This window comes from Podarcis tiliguerta (assembly GCF_965153285.1).
Source record: "Podarcis tiliguerta genome assembly, chromosome: 14".
In the NCBI taxonomy this organism is placed as follows: domain Eukaryota; kingdom Metazoa; phylum Chordata; class Lepidosauria; order Squamata; family Lacertidae; genus Podarcis; species Podarcis tiliguerta.
The window spans coordinates 42847483-42874528 of NC_139547.1; the positions used below are offsets into that span (position 1 = coordinate 42847483).

A 27046-nucleotide genomic window follows, 5' to 3' on the forward strand; every position below is an offset into this window, starting at 1 on the left:
CAGCTTAGAACCCTCAAGATATTATGGACTCCAACTCCCACCAGCTTCAGCCAGTGTGGTCAGTTATCAAGGATTATGGGATTTGTATTCCGAAACACCTAGAAATGCATCGGGTTGGCTACCTTGCTTAAGGCACAATCCTGTTGATGTTGTGCACCTTCCAGCTGCATATATTTGGGGGAGATTTAGAAACACGTGTAAAACAGAGTTTAAGGAGTTTTGAAAGAAGGAGGGCTTAGGCGCATTTATGTGACTAGGTCATGTTCTCAATCTTCCCCATTTGCAAAGGTAAGATCGGAGATGAGTGAAAAACCAACATGCGAACCTCGTGGCAGTGGAATCAGCATTTCACAAAAGCACCAAGACATTTTAAATTTACAGTGCAAGTTTTTAATTTCCTCTTTTTTTAAAAAAAGAAAAGAACATTGTACTACGTATTAATGGAAATATGTAACTTTCTCTTACAAATGATACAGTCACTACACGAGAGCTCCGTACAATCCAAACATTTGAAAAATAATATATGATTTTTAAAATATATAAATTCCCTTCCTTCCCCTCCCTTTAAAATCCCCCTAAAATCAGAAAAGGTTATCAGCTTTCTGTCCCCCCCCCGCCCCGCCCCGATATGTCATGTAAGTACTCTTATTGATGCAAGCCAAACAGTCACCAAATGCAAAAAAAAAGGGGAGGGGAGCCACATCTACAAGGTATTGGGAAAAGAACACATTTGCTTTTTTAAAAAAATAATAATCACACATTTAAAGACAGTTCAGCGCTTACAGATATCATGATAGCGAACAAGAACTAAAAAGCAACACAGCTGATTTTTATTTTTTGTAAAGCACAAAGGACCATCACAGGAGATATTTCTTTAAAAAAACAGACAGTTTTTTAATTGGGAGAGATAAAGAAAATAATAAACATTGTCCAAGAGCGATATGGAACCTATGGCCCTTCGGGTTTTTGTTGAACTACAGTTCCCATAATCCCTTGGCCACGTTGGCTGGGGCTGATGGGAACTGGGAGTCCAACAGCTTATAGAGGACAGCAGGCTCCCCATCCCTGCAGACAGGAAGTCCTCCTGCACAACTCCCATTGGAATGAATGGGCGGCATCTACTGAAGCACTACTGTGCCCATTCATTTCAATGGGACTTGCAGGTGAAGTGCTCAGTGAAGAGGCCATGTTTCTTTGCAAGTGCAGGGGTGGGTGGGGACTAAAACAACATCCTTAACTTTGGCACATGCTTATGAAAGGCAAAGCAAAAGTACAATCCCCTTTGGGAATTCTCTTGGGTAGAGATTTTAAAAGGAAGTAAACAAATAAAAAATACCCAGAAGGTTAAGTATGGCTAAGAGTCAGTACCTAATAAAGATCAAGGGTCCTTACTCAGGTGTAGGGTATCGCCAAAAAAAAAGAGGACAAGGAGGACACATATTTGCATAAGTTAATTCCAGTGTTCAGACAGAATTTAGAAATAATTAACTATAATCTGAATAAAAATATAATACATCTCAACATGGTGGGGTTAAGACATCTGTTCCCTCTGTGCTAACGGAGGGTGGCCAACTTCAAGATCCCTCCTGTTCTTCTCTCTTAGGCTTTTTATCTTTGGACCAGACAGACCTTCAAATAGAAGGCGCCTTCAAACAGAGGACCGCCCTCTGTAAAGGTAGGACACATGGTTTCCCAATAGCCAGAGGCCTCCCCTATCAATTGAATCAAGGTGTCTTGGGGCTAATAAATGGGCAAGCAGCATCTCTGGGAACTCAGCCTCAGGAATAAGGTTGCCAACTGTTCAGGACACAGGAAGAGCTCTGCTGACTCGGAACAAGGGTCCAAGTACAGTGGTGCCTCACAAGACGAAATTAATTCGTTCTGCGAGTTTTTTCGTCTTGTGAATTTTTCGTCTTGCGAAGCACGGTTTCCCATAGGAAATGCATTGACGGTTTCCCATAGGAATGCATTGACGGTTTTAAGAAAAAGGCGCAAGACGTTTTCGTCTTGCGAAGCAAGCCCATAGGGAAATTCGTCTTGCGAAGCAACTCAAAAAACAAAAAACTTTTGTCTTGCGAGTTTTTCGTCTTGCGAGGCATTTGTCTTGCGAGGTACCACTGTAATCCAGCACACGCTGCTTCCCCAAGTGCCTAGCTGGATGCCTTTGGGAAGCCCCAAAGCAGAGAATTAAGGGAGCAATGTGCATGAGAGGTTGGATTTCCCCCATGTCACCCAGTGGGAATTCCAACTCACGTGCACTTGGTCAAAAAAAACCTGGCAGGGTTTCCAGACAAGCTCTCTGCAGAAGCACTTCCAACAGCAGTTTGACATGGAGGCCTTAGTAGAGACGATCACACACTCAAAGAATTATAGAGTTTGATGGGACCCCGAGGGTCATCTAGTCTGACCCCCTGCGATGCAGGAATCCTGTTCACAACCATCCCTGGGTGGGTTCATACCACCAACCTTCTGATTAACAGCCAGACCCATGCTGCGAAAAGCTTCCCCTTATGCAGTGCAAGCTGCTGTGCAAGGCACAAGAGCAGCCCAGATCACTTTCTTCCAGTCAGTTGGCAACCCTGTTCAGAATCTCTGTGCATGGTACTCTGTGATGCGAGCGTGACGGATCAGGAACGAAGGAAGGCCTGGGTTCACTTCCATGTAAATACCCAGCAAATACCCACATAAATGACTTCCAGTACATTCATCAGCCAATGAAGGACATGAATACAATCAGAAAACCTTAGCCCCAGCAACAACTGAACTGCCCTGGAGGAAAGGAAGACAGGGTTACACCCATTAAAATTAATGAGCCTGGGTTTGTCACATCCATTGTTTTCAACAGGTCTATACCGTGTAGGGCTGCATACACACATTTATCCCCTCAAAGAATTCTGGGCAATGTAGTTTATCCTTCAGAGTGTTACGATTCCCAGCAACCCTTAACAAACTACAGCGCCCAGAATTCTTTGCGGTAGTGAGAAATGTGCTTTGAATGAGCTTTAAAGGTACTGTATAGGGTGTACACAGCCTAGGACTAGTAGTGGATACAAGAAAGAAAGAAAGAAAGAAAGAAAGAAAGAAAGAAAGAAAGAAAGAGACAGACAGACAGACCTTGGTCAGATCCCTTGCTGGCTAAACTGAACGCCATCAAAATTGCTAAAGTGACAACTTTTATGTTTTGTTTTTCGTAAAGTCCTATTTACAATCAAGCAGTATATAAATTTGGTCAGATAAAATGAACCAATAAAAACACATGGCACAATCCATTTGAACAGCTGTCCTGCACAAGCCTCCACTGAAATGAATGGGCGGAAGGGCACCACCAAGTTCTTGGCACAACTCCCATTCACAAAATCGGAGATTGGGGGGGGGGAGGGACCCTCAAAAGTAATCTTATCCAACCCCCTGTCCGATGCACAAAATCCTCTGCTGCAGCATCCTTGAAGATGGCCATTCAGCCTCTGCTTAAAAACCTCCAAGGAAGGAGAGTCCACCACCTTCCATGGTTCATTTCAGAGGGGCTTACTCAGGAGTAGATCCAGGGTAGATGGTGCTGCTAACACTTTCCTGCGAGGCTGGAGTGAAATGGCATGCCGCAAAACTGACTCCTATACATTGTACCACATCACAAACACACACAAGAACAAAACCAAGAAAAGTGCTGCTGTACAGCAACACTTTTTGCAATGTAAATAGTGCATATCTTTTGCTTTTTAAGGGTCTGAATGATGCAATATTAAGACAAAGTTACCACAGCGTTTAAAAAGTGCTTTTTTTATTTAAAGGAAGGGCTACCAAAACACAGGGGCTGGAGTCTGAGGAAAGGGGAGATCAGGATCCTGCTAGCAAAGCTTTGGGCTCCCTCTGTGATGGGTTTACTTAGAGATCCTAACTATTGCCTAAGGACTTTAGAACAACTGCAAATGATATGCTCTGAAGGGGAAGCGTGAAAGGAGGACTGCAATGTGCCTCAAGATTCACAACCTGTCATAGCCATATTTGGATTTACTTCTAACCAGGGATGGTGGAGAAATCCAATTCAGTTTTCATCTGAAGCCAAATCTATTAAATTCGCACTTCCCAAACAATATAACTCAAACCCAGCCGTCCTTTGAAATTTGCAGCTATTCGAATGTTGCAATAGGGTTCTCCAACCAACGTTTACAAAAATGCATATATTAGGGGAAAGTGTGCACAAAAACAAATACATTCAAAATGCATTTTATTAGGAGGAATTGCTTGCAAAAAATGTGCACATTAATCAAAACTGCATACAAAAATGTGATTATTGGGAGAATTTTGCACTGAAATGCTGATGAATTTTCATGAGCATTTAAAAACACACACACACACACACACACACACACAATTTCACGAACTGCTGCAGAATTCTGGTTCTCTTACAGCCTCTCACTTCCGATCTTAAAGTTATCCATATTTTCCACAGCACTTTGCATTTTTTTAAAAAAGTCCTCATGAAAATCCACCATATTCCTCTTAATATACATGTTTACATGCAACTATGTGCAACAGACATGTTTTTGCAAAACAATCCCCCCTAATATAATGCATTTAAATATTGTTTTCAGTGATATGGATATTTTTATGCATACTTTACCCTAGCAAATGCATTTTTGTACTTGGCTGGAGAATTTCACTGCAAAATTCAGAGAAGAGTGGATTTCAAAGGACGGCTGTGTTTCAATTTGTAGATCGTTTCTGAAAGTGTGAATTAGCTTGGCTCCCCTTTAAATGCAAATGGAATCAAATCTCTTCCCCCATCCCTAGTCACAAAGGAGGACACCTGGCGTAAAGGTAGGATGAGCTCACAGGTCTGCTTCTTCCATTGGAAAAGAACAGGGAAACCTGTTGACAGGGCAGCTTATGCATCAAAGTCCCAGTCCCAGTTCCATTAAACCAGCCCAATAGACACATTTAATTTTATTCCTTCCTTGAGATGATTCAGAAGTGCGGAAACAGAATATCATATTGCCCTTGTGCTACAGACCACTTCAGACTGCATATGCCACATGTTTGAATACTGCTAGTGTTTAAAAAAAACCAACAACAATTTGCATGTGGAAATCTAAAGTGAAAGGGAGATCAACAAAAACCCATAATCCTGATAAGCTGGATTTCTATTAGCATAAGCAGAGCCACTGGCCCATCTAGTCCAGCATCCTATTCCCATGGTTGTAAACCAGATTACAAGAAGCCTCAAAATAGGACCTGAGTGCAACCTCTCTCCCCCCATTTGGGGTCCCCCAACGACCGACATTCGGAGGCATCCTGCATCTATGACAGTGGTGGACAATACAACCATGGTGGCTAGTAGCCATTGATAGCCTTTTTCTCCATGACACAGTTTCATTCTCACATGACGGGATCCTCCAGAAATTTAGGACTCTGCCTACAGCCTGAAGTGGGCACGAAAAAGGAAAGACAGGGCCTTGTGCTATTTCCATAGGGCCATTTAGAAAAACCTAGAGGGCCACAGGAAGTAATTCACCCCTGCTTTAAGGAACCTTCCCTTTCCCATTCTTCACTTCAGCCCAGCAAGTGCTCCCAATTCCTCCATTTGGCTGTAAACACAGGGCTGGGCATTACAGCTTCAGTGGGAAACAGCATGAATCTATTGCGATGACCAAATTGCATGTAAGTCCTTACACTTAACCCCTACAACGTTTGTGCTTTATTTGACACCATGTGCTGTTAGGAGGAGACGCATTCTGTCATTAAGCAGGGAGAAAGTATTTGCACGGGACATGGGGTTTCTGCCAGAGGGGTAGAAGCAAGCTTTGGATGTGGATCCATGGCACTATCTACTGCTCAAGTCTGAGAGCTTGATGGTTTTGGAAATTTGTGCCAGGAACCCATGCAGGTAACAGACAGAATTGGCCACGAACCTCTTCTGCGGGAGCTCCGCTGAGCAGAATCAAAGATGGACAGGTTGAGGGCATAACAGTGTACAGGTGCTTCCCAAACTTCTCCCTCCCCCAATGGACCATCTGAAAATTGCTGAGGGTCCTGGTGAACCACTTAAGGATTTTTCTGCCTGCTCTAGCAATTGCAGTGCACAGAGCTAGATGCTGTGTGATTTTTAATGGTGTTATTGCAGACATGTCATGGACCACCTGAATGAAGCTCATGGACCACTGGTGGCCTGCAGACCAGTTTGGGAACCCTTGTCTTGTACGCCACCTCCTGTTTAATTAAGGGAGGCTGATGCAAGCACTTGTGGAGAACTGTGCCTCTCATTGGTACCCTGGCAGTGAGTTTACTAAGGGGTAATTAAAATTAACGCTAATGAAAGGAAGCGGATAGGGGCATCAGAGCATCAGACCTCACGAGAGATTGTCTTAAGAAAAACGGGGCACTTCAATGGGTTATGGTCATGGCTATAAATCGAGCAAACGCTCTTCGCACGTCTCTACGGGCCATTTCGCTGCACCTCCAAACACATCCACGTTGTTGTCAACCCAGGGGATGATGTTGCCCGGCATGTTGGTGGAGCAGTTAGCAATATTCATGATGTCTTCAGGCTTCAAGACTCTGTCCCATATATTGAACTGGCTCATCTCCCCAACGAAAGCTTGAGTTGCATCAAACCTTCCTCCAACAGTGTCCTTAAAGTGAATGAAAACCAAAGCTTGGATTAGTTCAAGACCATCCTTTAAAAAGATGGCCAAATCAGTATCTTTACGTTTGCAAAAATGAGGGGGAAAAGAAACCAGTGCAGCTTACTTCTGCGTAGGCAGAAAGCTGCGGGCCTGGTTTTCTCGATTAGGAAGCTGTTCCATGTCATGTCAAGCCACTGGTGCATCTAGATCAGTATGGACTATTTGACTGGTGGTGGAAGAACTGAAGGAGCCTTTCTCAGACTTACTTGGAGATGCTAGGAATTGAATTTAGGGCCATCTGCATGCAAATCCTAAATACCAAGAGCGGGGGGACCTGTGGCCTTCCATGTATTGTTGGACTCCAACCCCCATCAGCCCCAGCTAGTATGGTCAAGGATGATGGGAGTTGTAGTCCAGCAACATCTTGAGGGACTCTGGTTTCTTACTTCTAATATCTCCTCCAGTTGATCCTTAGGTCACACGTAGAATCATAGAATTGTAGAGTTGAAAGGGACCCTAAGGGACCCTAAGAATGCAACACAGCCTTTTGGAGGGGGACTGCACCCCAATAAACATAAATTGTTTATTGCAGATTTTCCTATGTAGAAGTGCCCCTCTATTGAGTTGAATAGTGATGCAATGAGCTTCATTACTACAATGGAATCAGCACCCTTGCAAGGGATGGTGAGCTCAGGAATGTGCAGGATGGTTTATTCACTGTGTTCAGCTACAACCATGAATCTTTTATTTGTGCGCCGCATGTGTGATGTTGCCATCTGCAACATACTGAGACTGATGTACTCATATGTGAGGCCCTCAATAGCTCAGTCAGTAGAGCATGAGACTCTTAATATCAGGGTTGTGGGTTCAAGCCCCACGTTGGGTAAAATATTGCTTTATAACCATGACACCTTCCTGGTGGAAAGGTAAAATACACACGTAATAAAGAAATACGGTATGGCCAACAATATGTCAGAGATGTGTTAGGTTTTTTATGTTATAATACATTAGCAGGAGGAGGGGAAGAGGTAGAGGAGAATTAATCCCAGAAACATGGGAAGCTGCCTTATACTGAGTCCATACTGCCTACACTGACTGGCAGCTGTTCCCTGGGATTTCAGACAGGGGTCTCTTCCTGGTGACACTAGGGATTTGAACTGGCAACTTTCTGCATACAATGCAGATGGCTCTACCCATGAGCTATGGATTTTCCCTGTAGAAGATGAAGAAGAGGGCCTTTCCTGTGGTGGCCCTGCATTCCTAGAATACCATCCCCAGGTTTGGTCCCTCCTCATTGGCCTTCAGGCAGGCCCCAAACACCTTGTTGAATGAACCATGGTGCAGTGTTTTAATAACTTTTCTCTACTGCCGCTATTTTAAAGCTCGGGAGATGCTTTTGAATTTCAGATTTTAATGTGGTGTTTTATTGATTTGTTGTAAGCTGCCCCAGGGTATGGGCTTCAAAAAGCAGGCTGGAAATAACAAGACGGATCATGTTCTTTCGTGTTCGGAGGCAGCATGCAACTGAGTTGCAGTTGCTGGGCAGCAACGTCACAAAGGGATACCGCTGTTGTGCACTGCTTATGGGATGCCCAGAAACATTTGCCTGACAAGTGTGGGAAGCAAGATGCTAGACTATAGAAAGATAAAAAGGTAAAGGTAAAGGTACCCCTGCCTGTACGGGCCAGTCTTGACAGACTCTAGGGTTGTGTGCCCATCTCACTCAAGAGGCCGGGGGCCAGCGCTGTCCGGAGACACTTCCGGATCACGTGGCCAGCGTGACATCGCTGCTCTGGCGAGCCAGAGCCACACACAGAAACGCCGTTTACCTTCCCACTAGTAAGCGGTCCCTATTTATCTACTTGCACCCGGGAGTGCTTTCGAACTGCTAGGTTGGCAGGCGCTGGGACCGAACAACGGGAGCGCACCCCGCCGCGGGGATTCGAACCGCCGACCTTTCGATCGGCAAGCCCTAGGCACTGAGGCTTTTACCCACAGCGCCACCCGCGTCCCCCTAGAAAGATAACCAGCCGGAAAAGAGGAAGGAGAGTCTCCAGGGCCACAGATCAATGGTACGGCATCTGCCTTTGCATGCAGGAAGTCCCTGTTTCAATCACTGACATCTCTAGGTCAGGCTGGGAAGGCAGAGAGCTGCTGCCAGTCAGTGTAGACAATTCTGAGCTAGATGGCCCAATGATCTGACACAGTATGGGGCAGCTCCCTACATGTTCTTCCTCCCTCCCTTCCCCACCTACCCTCTGACTTTCTGCAGATGAAAATCACACCCTTTCAGGATGTTTCTTTCCCCTTCTATATTGGTCTCTCCCATAGTTGGGCTTGCAAGATTTTGGGCAGAACCTGTATTTTAAAACACTTTTTGTGCATAGGACTTAGTTGAACTACTGTGTTTTTTTAAAGACAGGTGCAGTCTTCTGCAACATGTCATTAAAGCAATAACAGTGCATTACTGCCTGGATAGCTCAGTTGGTTAGAACTTGGTGCTGATAATGGCAAGGTTGCAGGTTCGATCCCCATATAGGACAGCTGCATATTCCTGCATTGCAGGGGGTTGGACTAGATGATCCTCAGGGTACGTTCCAGCTCTATAGTTCTACGATTTATACTGGTCACACCATTCTGCTTTATTCGTTATCATGCAATGCTTCTGCATTATTGCCACACAGAAGGGCACTCTTGCACTACAGAGCAACAAAAGCAGAACCAAAACACACCCCGGGGCATTTGTAGTATAAAAAGTTACTGGATTCCAGCAGGACGTTGCAGGACACACACTGATGGGTGATGAAGCAGTGTGTCTGCCCCAAAGCTTTAATAGGTGCAAAGAATTTTGAAAGTGAGATTGTGTATAACCACCCCAATACCATCATGGGTTGCACCCAATGATACTTTACTCAGAGTAAACCCATTGAAAACCAATAGGTCTAAATTAGCCATGCCCATTGGTTTCAATTAATCTACACTGAGCAAGACTAATATTGGATACAATTCCATGAATGCACAATAAAAAAGGATATCTGCAGGTACCTCTCAGGCCACATTCAAACCATATGATACCACTTTAAACAGTCATGGCTTCTCCCAAAGGATTCTGGGAGCTGTAGTTTCTTAAAGGCGATGAGAGTTGTTATGAGGTCTTCTATTCCCCTCACATAGGTAAAACTCTCAGATACCCTTTTGAAGACTGATTGATCGTTGAAATACTCTGGGAACTATAGCTCTGGGAAAGGAATGGAGATGGCACTTTCCTGTTGTTTTAATTTCTTGGAAGGAGGAAAAGGAGGGAAATAAGCACCTTGCATGGCTTACCTGTTCCTGACCAAGGATCAGAACCCCTCCTGGCTTAATGGGGTGCCAAGGAGCTAAATTATCCCCTGTCCCAAGCTTCTCTCCATCCTGGAAAGCTTCCCACATTCCGTCCCTCGTGGTCCACGTCACACAGATGTGGTGCCATTTTCCATCACTAATGAAGAGCGGGAGCTGGGCGACCTGTTGAAGATAATAAAGGTTATTGTGGATGTCCGGAGTGTTACGCCCAAAGGGTGCAGGCCTGTCCAGGGGAGGCTGGTCTGTTTGGCTGAATGGCATGTTGCATCACCAACCTCAGCCTGTCTTCAGCCAATCCTCGCTTGCCTGCCTTCTCACCAGCACCCAATCCAAGCGGAGGCACTGACTGTCAGCTCCCTCTTTAGTCTCAGCGTTGCCCCTTGTAGAAGTGAGGAGGAAGATGGGGACAAACTAGAATGAATTGGTTCTGCCAGTCACTGACTCTACCCACCATTGGCCTCTTTGCCTTCCTCCCTGGGAGTCCCAATGGGCACCAGCCGCCATTGGCACAGACCACACTGATCCTGAGCCAGTCAGTGGCTGAAGCACTCTACATAGAACAGACGGTAAGGTTGGCTAGGGCAGGAACATGGCTTGCAATCTCTGGACTTTCCCATTTTACAGCCAACAGGATTTTGCTGCGGATTATACTGGAATCTCGGTTCGTATTTTATGGCGAAGCTTGGCAAATCCTACATATGTCCAATCAGCGAGGAGAGACAGATGCTAAGCGGCAGGATCAAGCTGAACTGTAGAATTCAGCAGGGAGGAAGATGGGGACAAAACTAGAATGAGTCATTGACTCTGTCACCTCCTGTTGCTGGCTTCCCTGCCTTCTGCCCTGCTTATCCCAAAGTGTAACAGCATCCATTGGACCTGTTTGCTGAGCGGCAAGAGCCTAGTCCTCAGGAAAGCCAAATACTAAAGGAGAAGAGTTGTGAAGATTGGACACTAACACACTGCAGAGTTCTCAATGGGGGGGCTGGGGGGGCGGAAGGAGGTGCATCCTCCCCAACAATCCTGCCATCAGTTTGCATTTATTAGTGCAGAAAGTATTGATCCGACACGTAGAGGTCTTTCCTGTTCTAATTAATTCAAAAGGGTTCTGCGAGCTTCTCTGTGTGAAAGAAACAAGCAGAAGGTTCATAATGTTTGCATTATTCCTTCAGAGAAGCTGAGTACAGCTGGTTTAAACTGGTTGTTTTATCTCTTTTTGTCAAGGTCATGCTGACTATCAAAGTAAGGCCAGAAGGAGCCTTGGTTTCACTTTCTCTTTCCGTCTCTTTTCCTTCTGGTGTGGTGTTCTGTACATAGTACAGTGGTACCTCTGGTTGTGAACAGGATCTGTTCCGGAGGCCCGATCGCAACATGAAAAGAGCGCAACCCACAGCGGCGCGTCTGCACACGCGCGGGTTGCGATTCGCTGCTTCTGCGCATGCGTGTGACGTCATTTTGCGCTTCTGCGCATGCGCAAGCGGCGAAACCCGGAAGTAACCCTTTCCAGTACTTCCGGGTCGCCGCGGGATATAACCTGAAAGAACGTAACATGAAGCGGACGTAACATGAGGTATGACTGTATGCTTAGTGTTAAGGTTTAGACTTATTGTAAGTAAGTTTAAGTTAAATCTGCTGCAACTGGATTTCTTATGGACAGTGCCAGTCCTGAATGTATGGGATTTGTGACCATTATACTCCTTTGCCTTCAGTAGCAGTAAAGCTCTGCTGGATCCTGCAATGTGTTTTAAGTTTTTACTCTGCTAACCATACACTGGAGTTCTGCTCTGGATCAGTACTGATCGGGGTCATCCCATAAAGCTGAGTGTTGGAAGATTCGGGGCAGGGAAAATAAAGTGCTTCTTCACACAGCACATAGCCCAGCTATGGAATTCTCCCGCAAGAGCTGCAGCCAAGGGGCACCAACTAGGAAAGCTTTAAAGGGGAATTAGCCACATACATAGAGAAGTCTGCCATAGCTACTGGTCATGTTGGCTATGCGTTACTTGCAGTATCAGAAGCAGAAATGCCACACAGTGGCAGAGCATTGGCAGAAGGTCCCAGGTTCAATCCCTAATGGCTTCTCCGGGTAGGGCTGGGGGAATTGCCCCACTTGAAACCCTGGAGAGCTGCTGCCAGTCTGTGTAGGCAATACTGAGCTAGATAGGCCAATGGTCTGACGAAGTGTAACGCAGATTCCTAGGCCACTGAATGCTGGGGATCATGAGTGGATGGGAGTGCTGTTGCGGTCAATCCTGCTTGTAGGTTTCCCATAGGTATCTACTGGCTGCAGTGGGAACACAATGCTAGACTAGATGAGCTCTTGGTCTGACGAAGAAATACCTCAGGTTAAGAACTTAATTCGTTCTGGAGGTCCAACCTGAAACTGTTCTTCACCTGAGGTACCACTTTAGCTAATGGGGCCTCCCGCTGCCACCACCACCACACGATTTCTGTTCTCATCCTGAAGCAAAGTTCTTAACCCGCGGTACTATTTCTGGGTTAGCGGAGTCTGTAACCTGAAGCGTATGTAACCTGAAGTGTCTGTAACCGGAGGTACCACTGTAATCTTCTCAGCTATTTTGTGTTGGAAAGCGAAAAGGCCTGACATACAGTCTGTCACAAAAACTCTTGTCCTTGGTTCCGTAAATACAGTGGTACCTTGGGTTACAGATGCTTCAGGTTACAGACTTCGCTAACCCAGAAATAGTACCTCATGTTAAGAACTTTGCTTCGGGATGAGAACAGAAATCGTGGTGTGGTGGCAGCAGGAGGCCCCATTAGCTAAAGTGGTACCTCAGGTTAAGAACAATTTCAGGTTAAGAACGGACCTCCAGAACGAATTAGGTTCTTAACCTGAGGTACCACTGTATTTAGCTGGAGATTCCAACCAAACATCAGGAAGAACTTTCTGGCAGTAAGGGCTGTTTGATAGTGGAACGGACCTCCCTGGGAGATTGTGGGCTCTCCTTCCTCGGAGATTTTTTAGCAGAGGTTGGATGGCCATCAGTCGTGGATGCTTTAGCTGAGATTCTTGCATTGCAGGGGGGTGGACTAGATGATGCTTGGGGTCCCTTCCAACGATTCTACAATTCCTTCTATCTATCTGGAATCATTGTAGCTCCCCAGTGGTAACAGCAATATCCTCTGAACAGGCTTAAATACATTTTCCTTTAGAATTGCCTAGTAGAATTGATTTTTTGTACCTGGATGCTGATAAAGCCCTGTGTGCATATATTATGAACTGTGGCAAATTCCGAATGATGCACATGTCTCTTAGCAACCTCTTATAACGCTCCCAGGGATTCTATGTTTATGAGACTACCACAATGCATCTGCACAGAACAGCAGGCCTTTTCCCCTCCCCTCCCCAGCTACACACAAAAACATTTCTCCTTCTGACAGAGCCTTATTTTGACCACATTTGTAATAGGTCAGTTGCTAACTTGATTAATTGTTACGTGACTTACAGTCTAATTTTAAAGTGGCCAAGCCAACGAGCCGCACTCTGGTGAAAGGAGCTTCTACCAGCAAAGTAATTCAAGAACTGCAGCTTTACAACCTGATCAATCAACTGGGCGAACTTGCAGCAGTGCAAGTCTGGGAGCCTCATCCTTCCCTTTGCAAGCAAGTAAACGTCATGCGGCCTCCCAAATCTTCACTTTGCAAAACAATATGCAGAATGAAACACAGCCGTCTTTCAAAATTCAGCTTTCTATGCAGTGCAGTTCTGCAGACAAGTAATGGGTACCCAAAGTACATTGGTGAAAATAACGTGCAAGAATGTGCTATATTAGCAGAATTTGCTTTGCATAAATGTGTGCATTAGGCAAAATTGCATACAAATAATGTTCTTATCAGGAGATATTTGCACTAAAATGCTAACGAATTTCCATGAGGATTTTTATTTTATGCAAACTGATGTAAAGGTGTGGAGAACTTAAGATTGGGTAAAAAACGAGAAAGCGGTTGGCTCATCTCTACTTGGAACCAAGTCCCATTCAGTTCAATGGGACTTGCTAAGGAGCAGGTGTGCACAGAATTGCCATCCCAGGGGCCAAGTGCCAAGATGCTTCATATGCCTGTTTTTGGTTTTAACAAGAGGGGGGCTCAAATGCATTGACCCTCCAGACAGAATGAAGAATTGCCCTACTATTTTAGCAGGGCAGGATAAAACTCTGCTACATCTTAGAATGCAGCAGAGCTTAATCCTTGAACATTTCACTATTGCACAGCGGGAATTCTTTTCTTTTTTCCTGCCTTGGCTGATGGAAAGAAACGGGATTCTCAAAAGAAAGAAGAAGAGGAGTTTGGATTTCATATTCTGCTTTATCACTACCCTAAGGAGTCTCAAAGCAGCTTTCGTTCCCTTCCTCCTCCACAACAAACACTCTGTGTGGTGAGTGAGGCTGAGAGACTTCAAAGAAGTGTGACTAGCCCAAGGTCACACAGCAGCTGCATGCGGAGGAGCGGGGAATCGAACCCGGTTCACCAGATTACGAGTCCACCGCTCTAAACCACTACACCACACTGGCTCACTGGAAGGCAAGTGTTTCCTCACCTTGTCATTAATGAGCAGCTCAATGGGGTTGTTCCCCCACTCGATCAGCACCACTTCATTAGCTTGCCCAGGGACAGCGTAGGAGAAGGGTGTCCCTATACCCGGAGAGGCACTCGACTTCAGCCACAAGCACACAGTGAAGGCATACAGCTCAGGCAACGTCTTCTTGATCTTCCCATACAAGTAGTTGGTGCGGAGAGGGAGGGAGACTTTAAATTCATCCGGCGATTTGAAGGCGCTGGTACCTACAGCCATATCCCAAAGGACACAAGGTTACCCATGTAAATTGCAGGGAGGTCACTCAAATAAAGAAGCTGATTCATTGCACAGGTTTTACCTGGTTTATCAATCAATCAATCAATTTAGCATAAAAGTAACGCAAGAGCTCTGAAAGCAAACTAAGAAGCGTGCTTTCTTCATCCCTGCACAGAAAGTTTCCTCCCTGAAATATTAAGTGTCTAAAATTAAAACATAAAATATATCTATTTTATGGATCTTCATGATGTATGTGACAGGAGAAAGCGCCTTTTCAGTGGTGCCCCCTGTATTTTAAAGTTTGAATGGGATCATTTTATTGTGTATTTTGATTGCGGATGTTTATACTCTAATGTTTGTGAAATTGCTTTTTGTACCTGAACATAGTTTAAGAAGTCTTTTTCTGGCAATAAGATTTATCTAAATTAATAACAGGATTAACAACAAGTGCTGGATTTTAAAGGGACTCTTGAGTGGGGCAGCGGCACCATGCTAGCTCCTCAGCAGGTGGGTCACTGTTGCTTACCAGAAGAGGGGTGGGTGAGTCAGCGGGAAGGTTGGTGCAGTGAAACACAACAGCAGAGCCAATCTAGCACTCCTGCAAGTGCGTTTGCACTGTAGCAACCTCTCCACTGCCTTGCCTCCATCCCTCCTGCGTAAGCAACAGCAACCCACCTGCCAGGAAGCTAACACAATGGCTCAGTCTCACCCAGAGAGCAACTTCTGGTGGACAGCAGCATTTACTGCAATCTCCTCTGGGGTATGTGGAGATTATTGAGCGTCATGCCACAGGTGCTGAAAAGATATCCCTTGCCCGAGTCCCTGAAGCAAACATTGCAGACTGTAGGCTGTCTGGGTCAGGATTGGATATATAGGAAGCTGCCTTGTACGAGTTCTGACAATTTTATCCATCTAACTGGGTGTTACATACTCTGACTGGCAGTGGCCCCTATGGTCTCAGGCAGCTTGCTCCTTTTAATTAGAAATACTGGGATTGAACCCAAGACCCTCTGCAGAGTATGTGTATGGTATCTTCGTTTAATTAGACGTTCTGATTCTGTGCTTACCGGTGAATGGCTGCCTTCTTTTTAATTAAAAAACAACAACACTATGTGTTTTATTTCTTCCTTCCTCTGTGTGGCATACATATATTTATATGAAAGAAATTGGCAAGCACATTCATTTGCAATGAAACAGAACACAAAGCCTTTGATTTCTATGGAGCAGACTTCACCGTAAATGTGTTTTTTACACTGAGGATATAGGTAACTTACATCAAGACTGCATGTGGCAATTTCCGGCAGATCTCGACACTACCTGTCCCAAATGGTTTGCTTTTAAAGAAATCTAGCAGGTCAGCTTTTTTAAAATAGCTTTTGACTGCTTTTAAAGACCTGGGGATTTTGATTTGCAGCAGTGATCCTGAAGCTTTCTCAGACTCATTTTCCCTTTTAACTGCATTTGGGTCCAAGTTCTGCAGCAGCCTGCTTGCCTCTGGAATCTCTTTCTATGAATGCATCGCCACCCTATTAAGAGGTTAAAACCCATCTGTGAACAGCACCTGCCCCTGGGGAGAAGATGAACATTTTCATTCCATGCTCCCTTTCACCTTGGATGAAAGGTTCTGTTAATTTTTTATCAACGTGTCCATCTTTCAGCCTGATTCCAAACTCGGGTTCAAGCTGGATGCAGGTTTACTCAGGTTCAACGCTGGTCCTGCACCTATATAAAGGGTCAGTGTGATTTAGAGGTTTAAGAAGGCATGGGAAATCCATGACTCTCCAGATGGTGCTGGACTCCAGTTCCCATGAGTCCCCGTCACCATGGCCAATGGTCATAGATGATGGGAGCTGTAGTTACACAGGAGGACCTCCTGTGTACAGAGATAGAGAGCCTGCAGAACTCCAGATGTGGCTGGACTCCAGTTCCCATCAGCCCCAGCCACCATGACCAATGGTCCAGCTACCATCTTCCAGGCTAGCCTACCTAACAAGATTGTTGTGAGGATAAATGGGGCAAGTGGGAAAGAACCATGTATAACGACTTAAGCTTTGAGGAGCAAAGGTGGAGTATTTAAATATAATGCAATGTAAATATTAACCATTGCAATTATATGCGATATATAATTATCATTTATTGCAGTTGCTCATACAAAAAAATGGCTAAAAGCTATTTGACAAAACACAGCACCTAAAAATGTTTTAAAACCGGGGGGGGGGGGGACAATGAGCACTACAAAATACACAAAGCACTCGTCCAGTAACATTTTAAAAAGGACAATTCCACTAAAATATGACCACTACCATAAGACACAAGTTAATTACCAAAGGCCTAAGCAAAATAAATCTTGGTGCCTAAAGATGGACAAGGATGGTGCCAGGTACATCTTCCGGATGAAAGCATTCCAGAAATGGGATGGAGCACCACTTAAAAAGCCAATTTTTGTGTGGCCACCCTCTGTCCCTCCCTCGGGGGGCACATGGAAAAGGGGCCCTGCCGAAGGCTACAGAGTCTGGGCTGGTTCATATGATGGCAAAAGGGCAAAAGGTTCCCCTCACTTGCTTTATACCAGGCATCCCCAAACTCGGCCCTCCAGATGTTTTGGGACTACAATTCCCATCATCCCTGACCACTAGTCCTGTTAGCTAGGGATGATGGGAGTTGTAGTCCTAAAACATCTGGAGGGCCAAGTTTGGGAGTGCCTGCTTTATACAACCTGGGGACACAATCCAAATCCCTGGCCTGCCTTAGATATTGTTCCGTTTGCTCTTACAATGGAACCTTGCACACACAAAGAAACACACTGTATTAGAATCCAAGCCAACACACATTTGGTTTCCAAGTGATCACCCATCAGACCAGACCTGCTGAGCTTCAGCAAGGTTGTGGGACTGACAGGTCATCAGACCATACCTTGGGACCAAATCTGAGACAGAACCAGGCTGAACCACATTAGTCTGTCGCCGCCACATCTAATTTCAGTCTCAGGAGTTGAGTCTTTTTTCATTCCGCAGACACTCATTTCCAACAGTGTGTGTTTGGGACTTCATCCTGAGAAGATGCCTCCCGTTCCCCATGACCATAAGAGGAGCTGAGCTGAGTCTCACAAAAGGCCCATCTATCTATTCCACCATTCTATTCCCTCGGTGGCCAACCAAATTTATTTGTTTGATTTACATTTCTTCCAGTGGGAGGACACAGCATGAATTAAAACAAATACAATGAGTGTATTAAAACACACAACAAGTGTCAATACTTCTTTTTTTAAAAAAAACTTGTAAGTAACCATACAGTGGTACCTTGGTTTGCGAACAGCCTAGTTTACGACCATTTTGGATTATGACCAATTCAAACCCGGAAGCGCACATCCCGGTTTGTGATTTATTTATTTTTTGATTGCGACCCAGTTTTTTTGCAGGCCCCATTGGCGAAAGCGCACCTTCGGTTACGACCTGTTTTGGTTTATGAACGGATCTGCGGAACAGATTATGGTCGTAAACCAAGGTACCACTGTATTAAAAAAGAGCACTGCAAACCCTTAAAAACATTGAAACACACACACACACACACACACAAGTAGAATATCCAGCCATAAAAGACCCTGCCAAAACAGTCAGCTAGTGGCCAAAGACCTGTCTGAACAAACAAATCTTTTGTCTACCAGTGAAAGGGAAGCACAGAGGGGGCCGGCCTAGCTTCTTGTGGAATGGAGTTCCACAATCTGGGAGCAGCCACCAAGAAGGCCCTGTCTCATGTCCTCACGAAACATGCCTGCGAAGGTGGTGGGACCAAAAGAATGGCCTTTAGGGAAGCATTGATTAGCATTTGGGAAGGCTGCAAAGCAGAACAGGAGCACAGCAGCCTTCTCTCTTCCTATCACTAGACTTCCTATATCTCCAAAACATCCCTGTAACTAGCACATCATGGCAAAAAAACTAAGTGACCCAAAATTAAGATTCGCCTGGTTTTGTTCAACAACAATAACGAACAACAAAAAAGAGAAACCAGAGGTGCTTATGTGGTCTGGAGATTTATTTTAAGGAATTTTTGCACCCTTTACCCATAAGAGTAATGGCATGCCCAGATATGTGCAACCTGGCTCCTGCAAAGACTGGGGCTTAACCTTCACAAAATGCATCCGTTGGCACAATTCGGAGGTGCAATCATTAATTTGCCTGAACAAGCCTTGATCCAGACTTGCTTAGTACTATAAATATCATTTAAAGTGAATCTATATTTAAACAATTCACACACTCTTGATCTGTAAAAACAGGGGGAAAGGGAAAGGGAAAATGATTATGCAGACAGTTTCGTGTTATTCCTCCCTTGCCATGTGTGCTTGAAATTTAAATACACAAACTCTAGCCAAGCGTGCTGTTTCCCAGTAATTAAATCTAAGGATCTGATTAAATGATTAGGATTAAGAGTGTCCCCCAGTGGCTCCAGGAGTAATCCACAGTAAAGGTTGCGCATTTGAGACAGGACATGCTTGCCCCAAGGTCTGTGGAGTGAACAGAAGTGACATTCAGCAATTAATTAAAAGCAAAAAAGAAAAGGGAAGTTTGTCTCATTTCACAGCTTGCTCAAAGGCAAAGAAGACGCCTTTACAAGTAGGGTAAGTACCTCTCTCTTCCTCTGCCTACCAATTAAACTAACTGATAGGAGGTTCAGGACAAACAAAATGCAGTACTCCTTCACACAACACTTAAAGTTAGACTGCAATCCTGCAGACAATAAGCCCTGCTGAATCCAATGGGACTTGCTTCTGTGCATTACATGGACAGACTTGTGCTATAGCTTATGGAACTCATTGCTACAGGATGGTGGTGATGGCCACCTGCTGATATGGCTCTGAAAGGGAATTAGACAAATTCATGGAGGAGGAGAGGTCTACCAGTGGCTATTAGTTATGATAATTATATGCATGCTCCAGGTTCAGAGACTGTAAACCACTGAATACCACCTGCTGGGGAGCCAAAATGGCAGAGGGCTATTGTCCTCATGCCCTGATTTTGGGTTTCCTTGGAGGTATCTGGTTGGCCACCATGGGAAACAGACTCTTAAACAATGGAAGCTGGTCCACTTACGGTGAATGGGACAATGCCCCGTCTACCTCAGCCTGACCTCAGCCAGCCACCAGCTGCCTTCTTGCATACAACCAGTCAGTGGGTGGCTCTGCCTGTCATTGGCTCTGGAAGCGCCTGGTACTGGTCTCCTTGCCATCCGCCCCAGCAGTCCCAATCAGCCCCAGCCACCACCATTACACCCGGCATTTCTCAAACTTGGGTCCCCAGCTGTTGTTGGACTACAACTCCCATAATCCCTAGCTAGCAGGACCAGTGGTCAGGGATGGTGGGAGTTGTAGTCCAACAACAGCTGGGGATCCAGGTTTGAGAAACGCTGGACTAGATGGACTGCTAGCCTGATCAACAAGGCCTCTTCTTGCTTTGTGTGCTGGGGGGACTACAGAAATTTTATTGCCAGAAATGGATCGTGCAGGATTGAAGCCACTTCTTCCTTGCTCAACATCATTCCTTTGAGATCGTGAGAATGTATTCCATGTAGTGATGGAGACATGGCAGTAGCCTCCTAATAGCTACAGGACCGCCATGCAAAGATGGAACAGACTTCTTATCTGTTGCTCTGGAGAGCAGGGCTAGAACCAAGTGGCAGTTGTCAATCGGAGGGAAGGAAGCAGGTTTAAGCCAAACATCGGAAGATGCTTCCTAATAGCCAGAGCTTTTTGACAGCAGGAGGTGGTGAGCTCCCCTTCACTGGGTGTGTTTTAAGGAGGGGCTGTACAACCATCCATCAGGAATGAATCAGCTGCATCCTGCATTGCAGATTCTGCACTGAACAAGAGGGGGTGCTACATAAACATAGGAATATAAGAAGAGCCCTGTCTGATCAGGCCATTGGCCAGCTAGCCCAGCATCTGGTTCTAACCAGTGCTGGATTTACATATAAGCTAAACAAGCTATAGCTTAGGGCCCCACTCGCTTGGGGGCCCCCAAAAAAATTAAAAGGAAAAAAAACTGGATGCACATTTCCAAAATATAAGACAAAAAACAAATACAATAAAACCTACATACAGCAACAGTGTTTTGTGTTGTGTAGGCTCCTATGATGCAAGTAATGGGCCCCGCCTGCTAGCCTGCTCCCTAAAATATCACTGGTTTGCTCATTTCTATATATAGGGTGCCTACAGTCTGCATGGATTGGTTGCATGGCAACATGTGCAAATGGCTTTAGATACCTATTAGGTCCATAAATTACCATACAGCATATATTCAACACAAAAAGTAGCAACAATTTGTTGTTGACAAAGCACAGCTGGACATATAAAGGGCCCCATTACCTTCAGTAGCTTAGGGCCTCATCAAACCTAAATCCGGCCCTGGTTCTAACAGTGGCCAACTAGATGCCCCACTGGGAACCCCATAAGCAGACAACAGTCTCTCTTCCTGTGGTTTCCGGAAGTCAGTATTCAGAGACATGTTGCCTCCTACAGTGGAGGTACTGCACCCCCATCGTCCAAATGTGTGAATAAGTCTGCACTCAGGGTGCCCTTATTCTGTTATTTATTTATTCGGCTTAGATTCAGACCAATGCAGTAATGGCTGTCCCCATCCACTACCAGCAATACAAGTTGCTCCAGGCATCACTGCACCCTAAATCAATACACAGGACTGGAGTGTTGCAGGACATCTGAGCTCCTGCTGAGTCAACAAGTCAAACAAAAATAAACCCACACCGGAATATACAAAGGAGGATGTAAATTAGGCATCATCATTACCTCTTTCTAGTTCAGAAACCCTTTCAAGAAGTGCGTTCAATGCTGCCTCTGTCCTTTGCCGATGGGTGGAAGTCTCATTATGAAGCAGGGATTTCTCGTTCTCCAGGTCTGCCACTTTGCTTAAAAGCTGGCGCTCTAAATCTCCCAGCCTCCTCTGAAGCATCTCTCGGAGATCGTGAGGCAGGGCTGTATAGGACACGTTCGCTCGGAGCTGATGCTATAAAGGAGAGGGGACAAGGGGGAAACAAAACAAAATGCCACAATTCTCATTTATTAAACTTAACGAGGCACTAATACTATATTATCTTCTCAGATGCCCCAGGGCTGCAGGAAGTCAAGCATATGCAGCAAAAATTGAGCTTCTGAGTTCATATATCTCACTGTATGGGAACCCATGTGTGCAGATGGGAGACGTGTGTACACTTCTCCTCTGTGATCTAACAGCCAGGGATGTATATGCAGAACCCGGTAAACCACACTCTCTTTAAAAAGCTGGATTTCCACAGATCAGCCTTTCAGGGCAGGAAGGAAGAGAGCAGTAGGATTCAATTCATCTAATAGCTGATTAACAGTATCCCAAGGGAGTCATTCCCATTAATTTCAAGGAGTCTACTATGAGTAGGAATAGCATTGGATACGACACTGTTAATATTCAAATAAGCATGATTAGGAATACAGCCTTATTTTAAATTCCAATTTATAATGCAGCAATAGTTCACGTTTGAAAAATACATCTCCTTTTAAAAAAAACTAGCAGTGAGGGTGGGGAGATGAGCTATGACATAAATAAAACAGGCATTGCAAAACAATGGATTAAAGCAGTCCACACTAGCATTCCCAACAGCCAGACCTTACAGATCTCATTCTAACAACTGTAGATGGTTGCTGGAATAAATAAAGTTTTAGCCTTCTTTTAGGAAAGCAGAAATGGAGGGTCTTGACAAGTGAACAATACCCTGCAAAGATGGAGCAATACTAGAAATGGCCTGGCTTCATGCTCTAAAAGAGCAATTCAGCAATCAATGTGGAGATCAGCTGTGGGAAAAGGACTTCTGGAAGTATAGAGGTCTCCATGCTGGCTGCAGCTGCTGGAAGCTGAAAACATCTGGAGGCAGTGTTAAAAACTCAGATATATAAGCTAGGAGCCAATTGGCTCCTTAAACCTGGGTTACAGTCACTAAAACAGAATGCCTAGTTGCCATTTTGGGGCCAGATGGCTCGAAAGTCATATTTTTCAAAACAACTTTTTGGTTCCTAAAATTCATTCCGATTTTGCAGAAAAAAATATAATGGATTGACTTCTACAGGCTGTGTTGCTAGTGTGTGCAAACAGGCGAGATCCAAGGATCCCCAGGCATGCACCTCCAGAGAGTAGAGACATCAGGTGCCATCCTGGTGCCCCAAACATCTTCACGTGGTCGCAAGTGGCCGATAGCCAGGTACAAAATGCACCCAGCGCCTGGCTAATTTCGAATGCTATCTGGAGGGCATCATATTGGCTACCACTGGGTCAAACTAACACTTTCAGTTATGACCAGGAGTCAACTTTTTTACTTACAAATGGATGGTTGATAACTCTTAAGCCGCTCCATTCTACAGAAAGTGACGCCACTTCTATGCAGGTATGTTGGGGGGGGGGGAATATGTGACTTTGGTGGCATGCAATAGCTCCCACAGGGGCATTAGCTGCCAGATTTAAAATTTCTTTGCATGAACAATTGTTAAATGCTTATGGTGCATGCGACAGAGATCTCACGCCAATCTAGATATGTGATTTTGGGGAATGCAGATAAATTTGTGTAAATTGTCACTGAATGGCTAACTCTTTGAATCCTTTTACTGGAGCGTTCATGAGGGTGCCTTTGAACTGTGCAATAAAAGCATTGCTGCTAGCCATTTTATTTACATTTTTATAGGCCTGATGTTACTGAGTTCATCCATCCTTATGTTTATTCAATGTCATAGCCAAAAAGAAGAAGAAATGAAATGAAACAGGGGGATACCTGTGACCTCTGGGCCACAGGTTGCCTCACTGTGTCCCACAGGTAATCAAACAAAGCATCTGGCATTTCCAAAGGTGCTGCACCTTACTGATAATGTTCCTTTCCAAAGAGGAAGGGGAAAAACTTGTCCTTAAGAGTTATATCCTTGATATTTGATTACTATGAGACTTCCTCATTATACATTGACAGCACTTCAAGCAAATGTAAGAGCTGCTTCAAACACTGAATTCTGCATTGATTACAAAAAGCTTTCAACCATGTCCTTCAAAATGACAGCTGGATTGGAAGAGGAGATATACTCTGCATTAATATTTAAGCATCAGTGACCACTGGGCTGAAAAATAATAATATCTAAAATAATCATATCTAATGATAAAAATAATATGTAAAATACTGTCTCATTCATTCCAATTGCCTTTGTAGCAGGTTGTATAGTTAAACTGTTGAGAAGATGGACCAGCACTTAACACTTAAACAAAATAAAAACCCTCATGTTCTTACATGGCACCATATGCCAAGGACACATTATCTAGGATGTCAACGTTACACTGCAACCTCTTAAGCAACTATGTTCTTAGCCAAGGCTGAGATTAAGAAAAAGAAATGAAAAGCACCAGGGCAGGGAAATAAAACCCACAAATCTCCTCTCAATCCATTTTATTGGTAAACACACATAGAACAACTATACCTTCTTGTGCTTCCATTGGGGGAAATGGCACCTCATAAACACCAGTTCTGTAGTTTGTACTTGTTGCAATCAATTTTCACAAAATCTGCACCAGGGCTCAGAACAAGCATCGCCTTGCCAGGAGCTGGTGAATATTTTATTTCTTTGGATTTCTAATAAATTGACCAATTCCAGATCTCACTTCCCCTTCATATTCTCCCTCTTATGCCTGGATTAAAGTATAGCTTCTTTGCTTAATGTGATAATAAAGTTCCCCTTTTATAAAAGAGAAGTTCAAGAAAGTGATTTACATAAAACCTGAGCAGCCTTTCTTTTTAAAAAGAATCCCATTAAAGATGAGACAATGACTAAGAGTTTCTGGGAAATGAAGCCTGTTTATTGCAGTGTCCCAGAAGGTTGAAACTTCACTAATTGCTCCCCTGATAATCTATGATGTATATATTTAGCGGGTGACAACAATCCCCTAAGGAGAGATGCACCTTCAGCTGCCTAGAAGATGAAACTATAGGTTACATATGTTGAATGGCTAAGAAAATGGCAAAAAAGACAGGCGGGTACAAATATGGAGTTCTTCCCCAAAAAATGACCTGGTATTTGAACTTGGAACAGCACCATACTATAGAATGGACCAGACACACAGACTATGAATGAAGATGTTTCACACAATTCTTTAGATATGGACAGCAATAGACTATTTTTAAGAAAATGAAGGTTGCAGAGCTGCTATAATGGGATCTGAGCACTTCTTGATGGGGGATATCAAATCCTGTTCCTCGACACTACAACTACTCAGAAGAATGTGTAGGTTATTTATGCAGCAGTATAAGAATAGCACTACTGGATCAAGCTCAACATTTTGCACTGGCCAACCAGCCGCCTCTGGCAAGCCTGCAAACAGGGCAAAAGGGCTGTTGCCTCCTTCAGCAACTGGTATTCAGAGGTACAGTCCCCCTACACATGGAGTCTCCATTTAGCCATCATGCTAGTTTAGTATAGTGGTTAGAGTCTGGGGTATAGATTGAGGAGATTTGGGTTCAGATCTCAGCCCCAAGGCTTTGTGGATGACCTTGGAAACCAGTCAATGTATTTCAGCCTATGACTGTCACACAAGGATAAAGAAAGCGGGAGGCATGAAGACGAGCAGAAGCAAAGTGAAAGAGCATCTGTTTTGCATGGACAATTTCCAGCATCTCCAGACAGGTCTGAGAGGGACTCCCTCCTTCTGAAACCCTGGAAAGCCACTGTCAGTCAGTGCAGACAGACTGAACTAGCTAGACTAATGGTCTACCTCCGTATAGGGCAGCTTCCCGTGTTCCCGTGATACTTACAATGCAATGCCTACTTTAAAAAAGTAAATTCCAGTGTGCCCTGAAGTGCTTGCTCCCTAGTAAGGCTAGCTTTTAGGATTGCAGCATAAGTCTAACTTGCCTCCTTTCCACACCAGTAGCCAATTTTCAGCATCCTGGACACACAAAAGGTTGTTTTATCCCTATTAGGACTCCCTAAGAGTCAAGTTTCAAAGGCAAAGTGACTTTCTCACCTTCAAACCAAACACAAGCTACCTGGCATCAGTCACCCACAAGGATGCCGCTCTCTTTTCCAAAAAGAGATGGAAGCACCACAAACAGCTCCCACCCCGCACCTAGCTACCACCTGTCAATCACCCCCAACGGGGTGCGCTCGCTTCCCGGGACCAGAGGCCAAATTGCAGCACCACAGACAGCTCCCGCTCGGCACAGAGCCCGCCCCGCTATCCATTACCGCCAACTGGCTGCCGTCCCTGCTTGGCGAAGTCGGCGGTTAACTTTCAGCACCGCGGACAGCTCCGCCCGCGTTCCCCCGTCCTCACCTCCAGATTCTCCAGGCGATCCTTGAGCGTCTGCATGGTGCGGCTGAGCTGGTCGATGATCTTGGCGGGGTCGCGGGGCAAGTCGCCCATGGTGTCCTTGCCTTTGCCGAACTCCTTCCTCCACGTGCCCGCTTTGCCGTCGGGGGTCTCGCAGCGGCCGAGCTTGGCGGTCAGCTCGCGGATGGCCTCCCTCTGGTTCCCGATGGTCTCCTTCTGCTGCAGGATCGTCTCCCGCAGCTGCAGCACGGTGGCCTTCAGCTCCTCCTCGGGGGGCAGCCCGCCCCCTTGCATGGGGATGGGGGGCAGCGGGCAGCCCGGGTTGGCAGCGTCCAGAGGCAGCGAGGTGCACACGAAGCGGCTCCCCGGGGGGCTCTCCTGGGCGCCCGCTGCCCCCCACGCGGAGAAAGCCAGCCCCGCTAAGACAGGCAGCAGCATGCCGGCCGGTGGGGTGGGGTGGGTGGGGGGCGCTAACTTACTTCGGGAGGGACCGGCTCAGCATGGGGTTGCGGGGAAGAGTCTGCCAGACCCGGGAAAGCTCCTGCGGTGGGGGTTTCCAAACGGCTTGCCGTCGGGAAGCGCCCAGCGAGCGTCTCTCCGCGTGGGGAAGCACTTTTCTTCGCAGGGGAAGAAAGTGCGGAGCGGGAGAAAGCTTGCAACGCCCAGCAGCAACTCGTTACAAGAGACAGCAAAACTAGGATTGCGCCGGCGAAGCGGCTCGCGCGCTCTTAAAAGGCTGAGCCGGGTAAGCTGCGAGGAGGGAGGGGGCGTGGGAGAGCCTGGCAAAGGGAGCGCTCCGTGGCCGCCTCTCGTTCTGATTGGTCGGTCGGTTCGGAAGCCCGCGTGACGCCTTCTCGGCTCTTGACTGGCAGGGCGGGGCGAAGAGTAGAGAAGGGGGGCGGAGGGGGGGGGGGAGAGAGAGAAGGCGGGAAGCA

At 45.5% G+C, this 27046-nt stretch overlaps 1 protein-coding gene across 1 annotated transcript; it reads right to left on the reverse strand.

Annotated features, from left to right (window-relative positions):
• Nucleotides 1-744: 744 nt before the first annotated feature.
• NPTX2 (neuronal pentraxin 2) lies at nt 745-26840 on the reverse strand. Its single transcript, XM_083413643.1, has 6 exons — nt 26115-26840; nt 21575-21791; nt 14524-14768; nt 9951-10130; nt 2132-6629; nt 745-1857 (listed from the first exon to the last, which is right to left on the reverse strand). The coding sequence occupies exons 1-5, from the start codon at nt 26547-26549 to the stop codon at nt 6402-6404; spliced, it is 1305 nt and encodes a 434-aa protein (XP_083269769.1). The 5' UTR covers nt 26550-26840; the 3' UTR covers nt 745-1857; nt 2132-6401.
• Nucleotides 26841-27046: the final 206 nt, after the last annotated feature.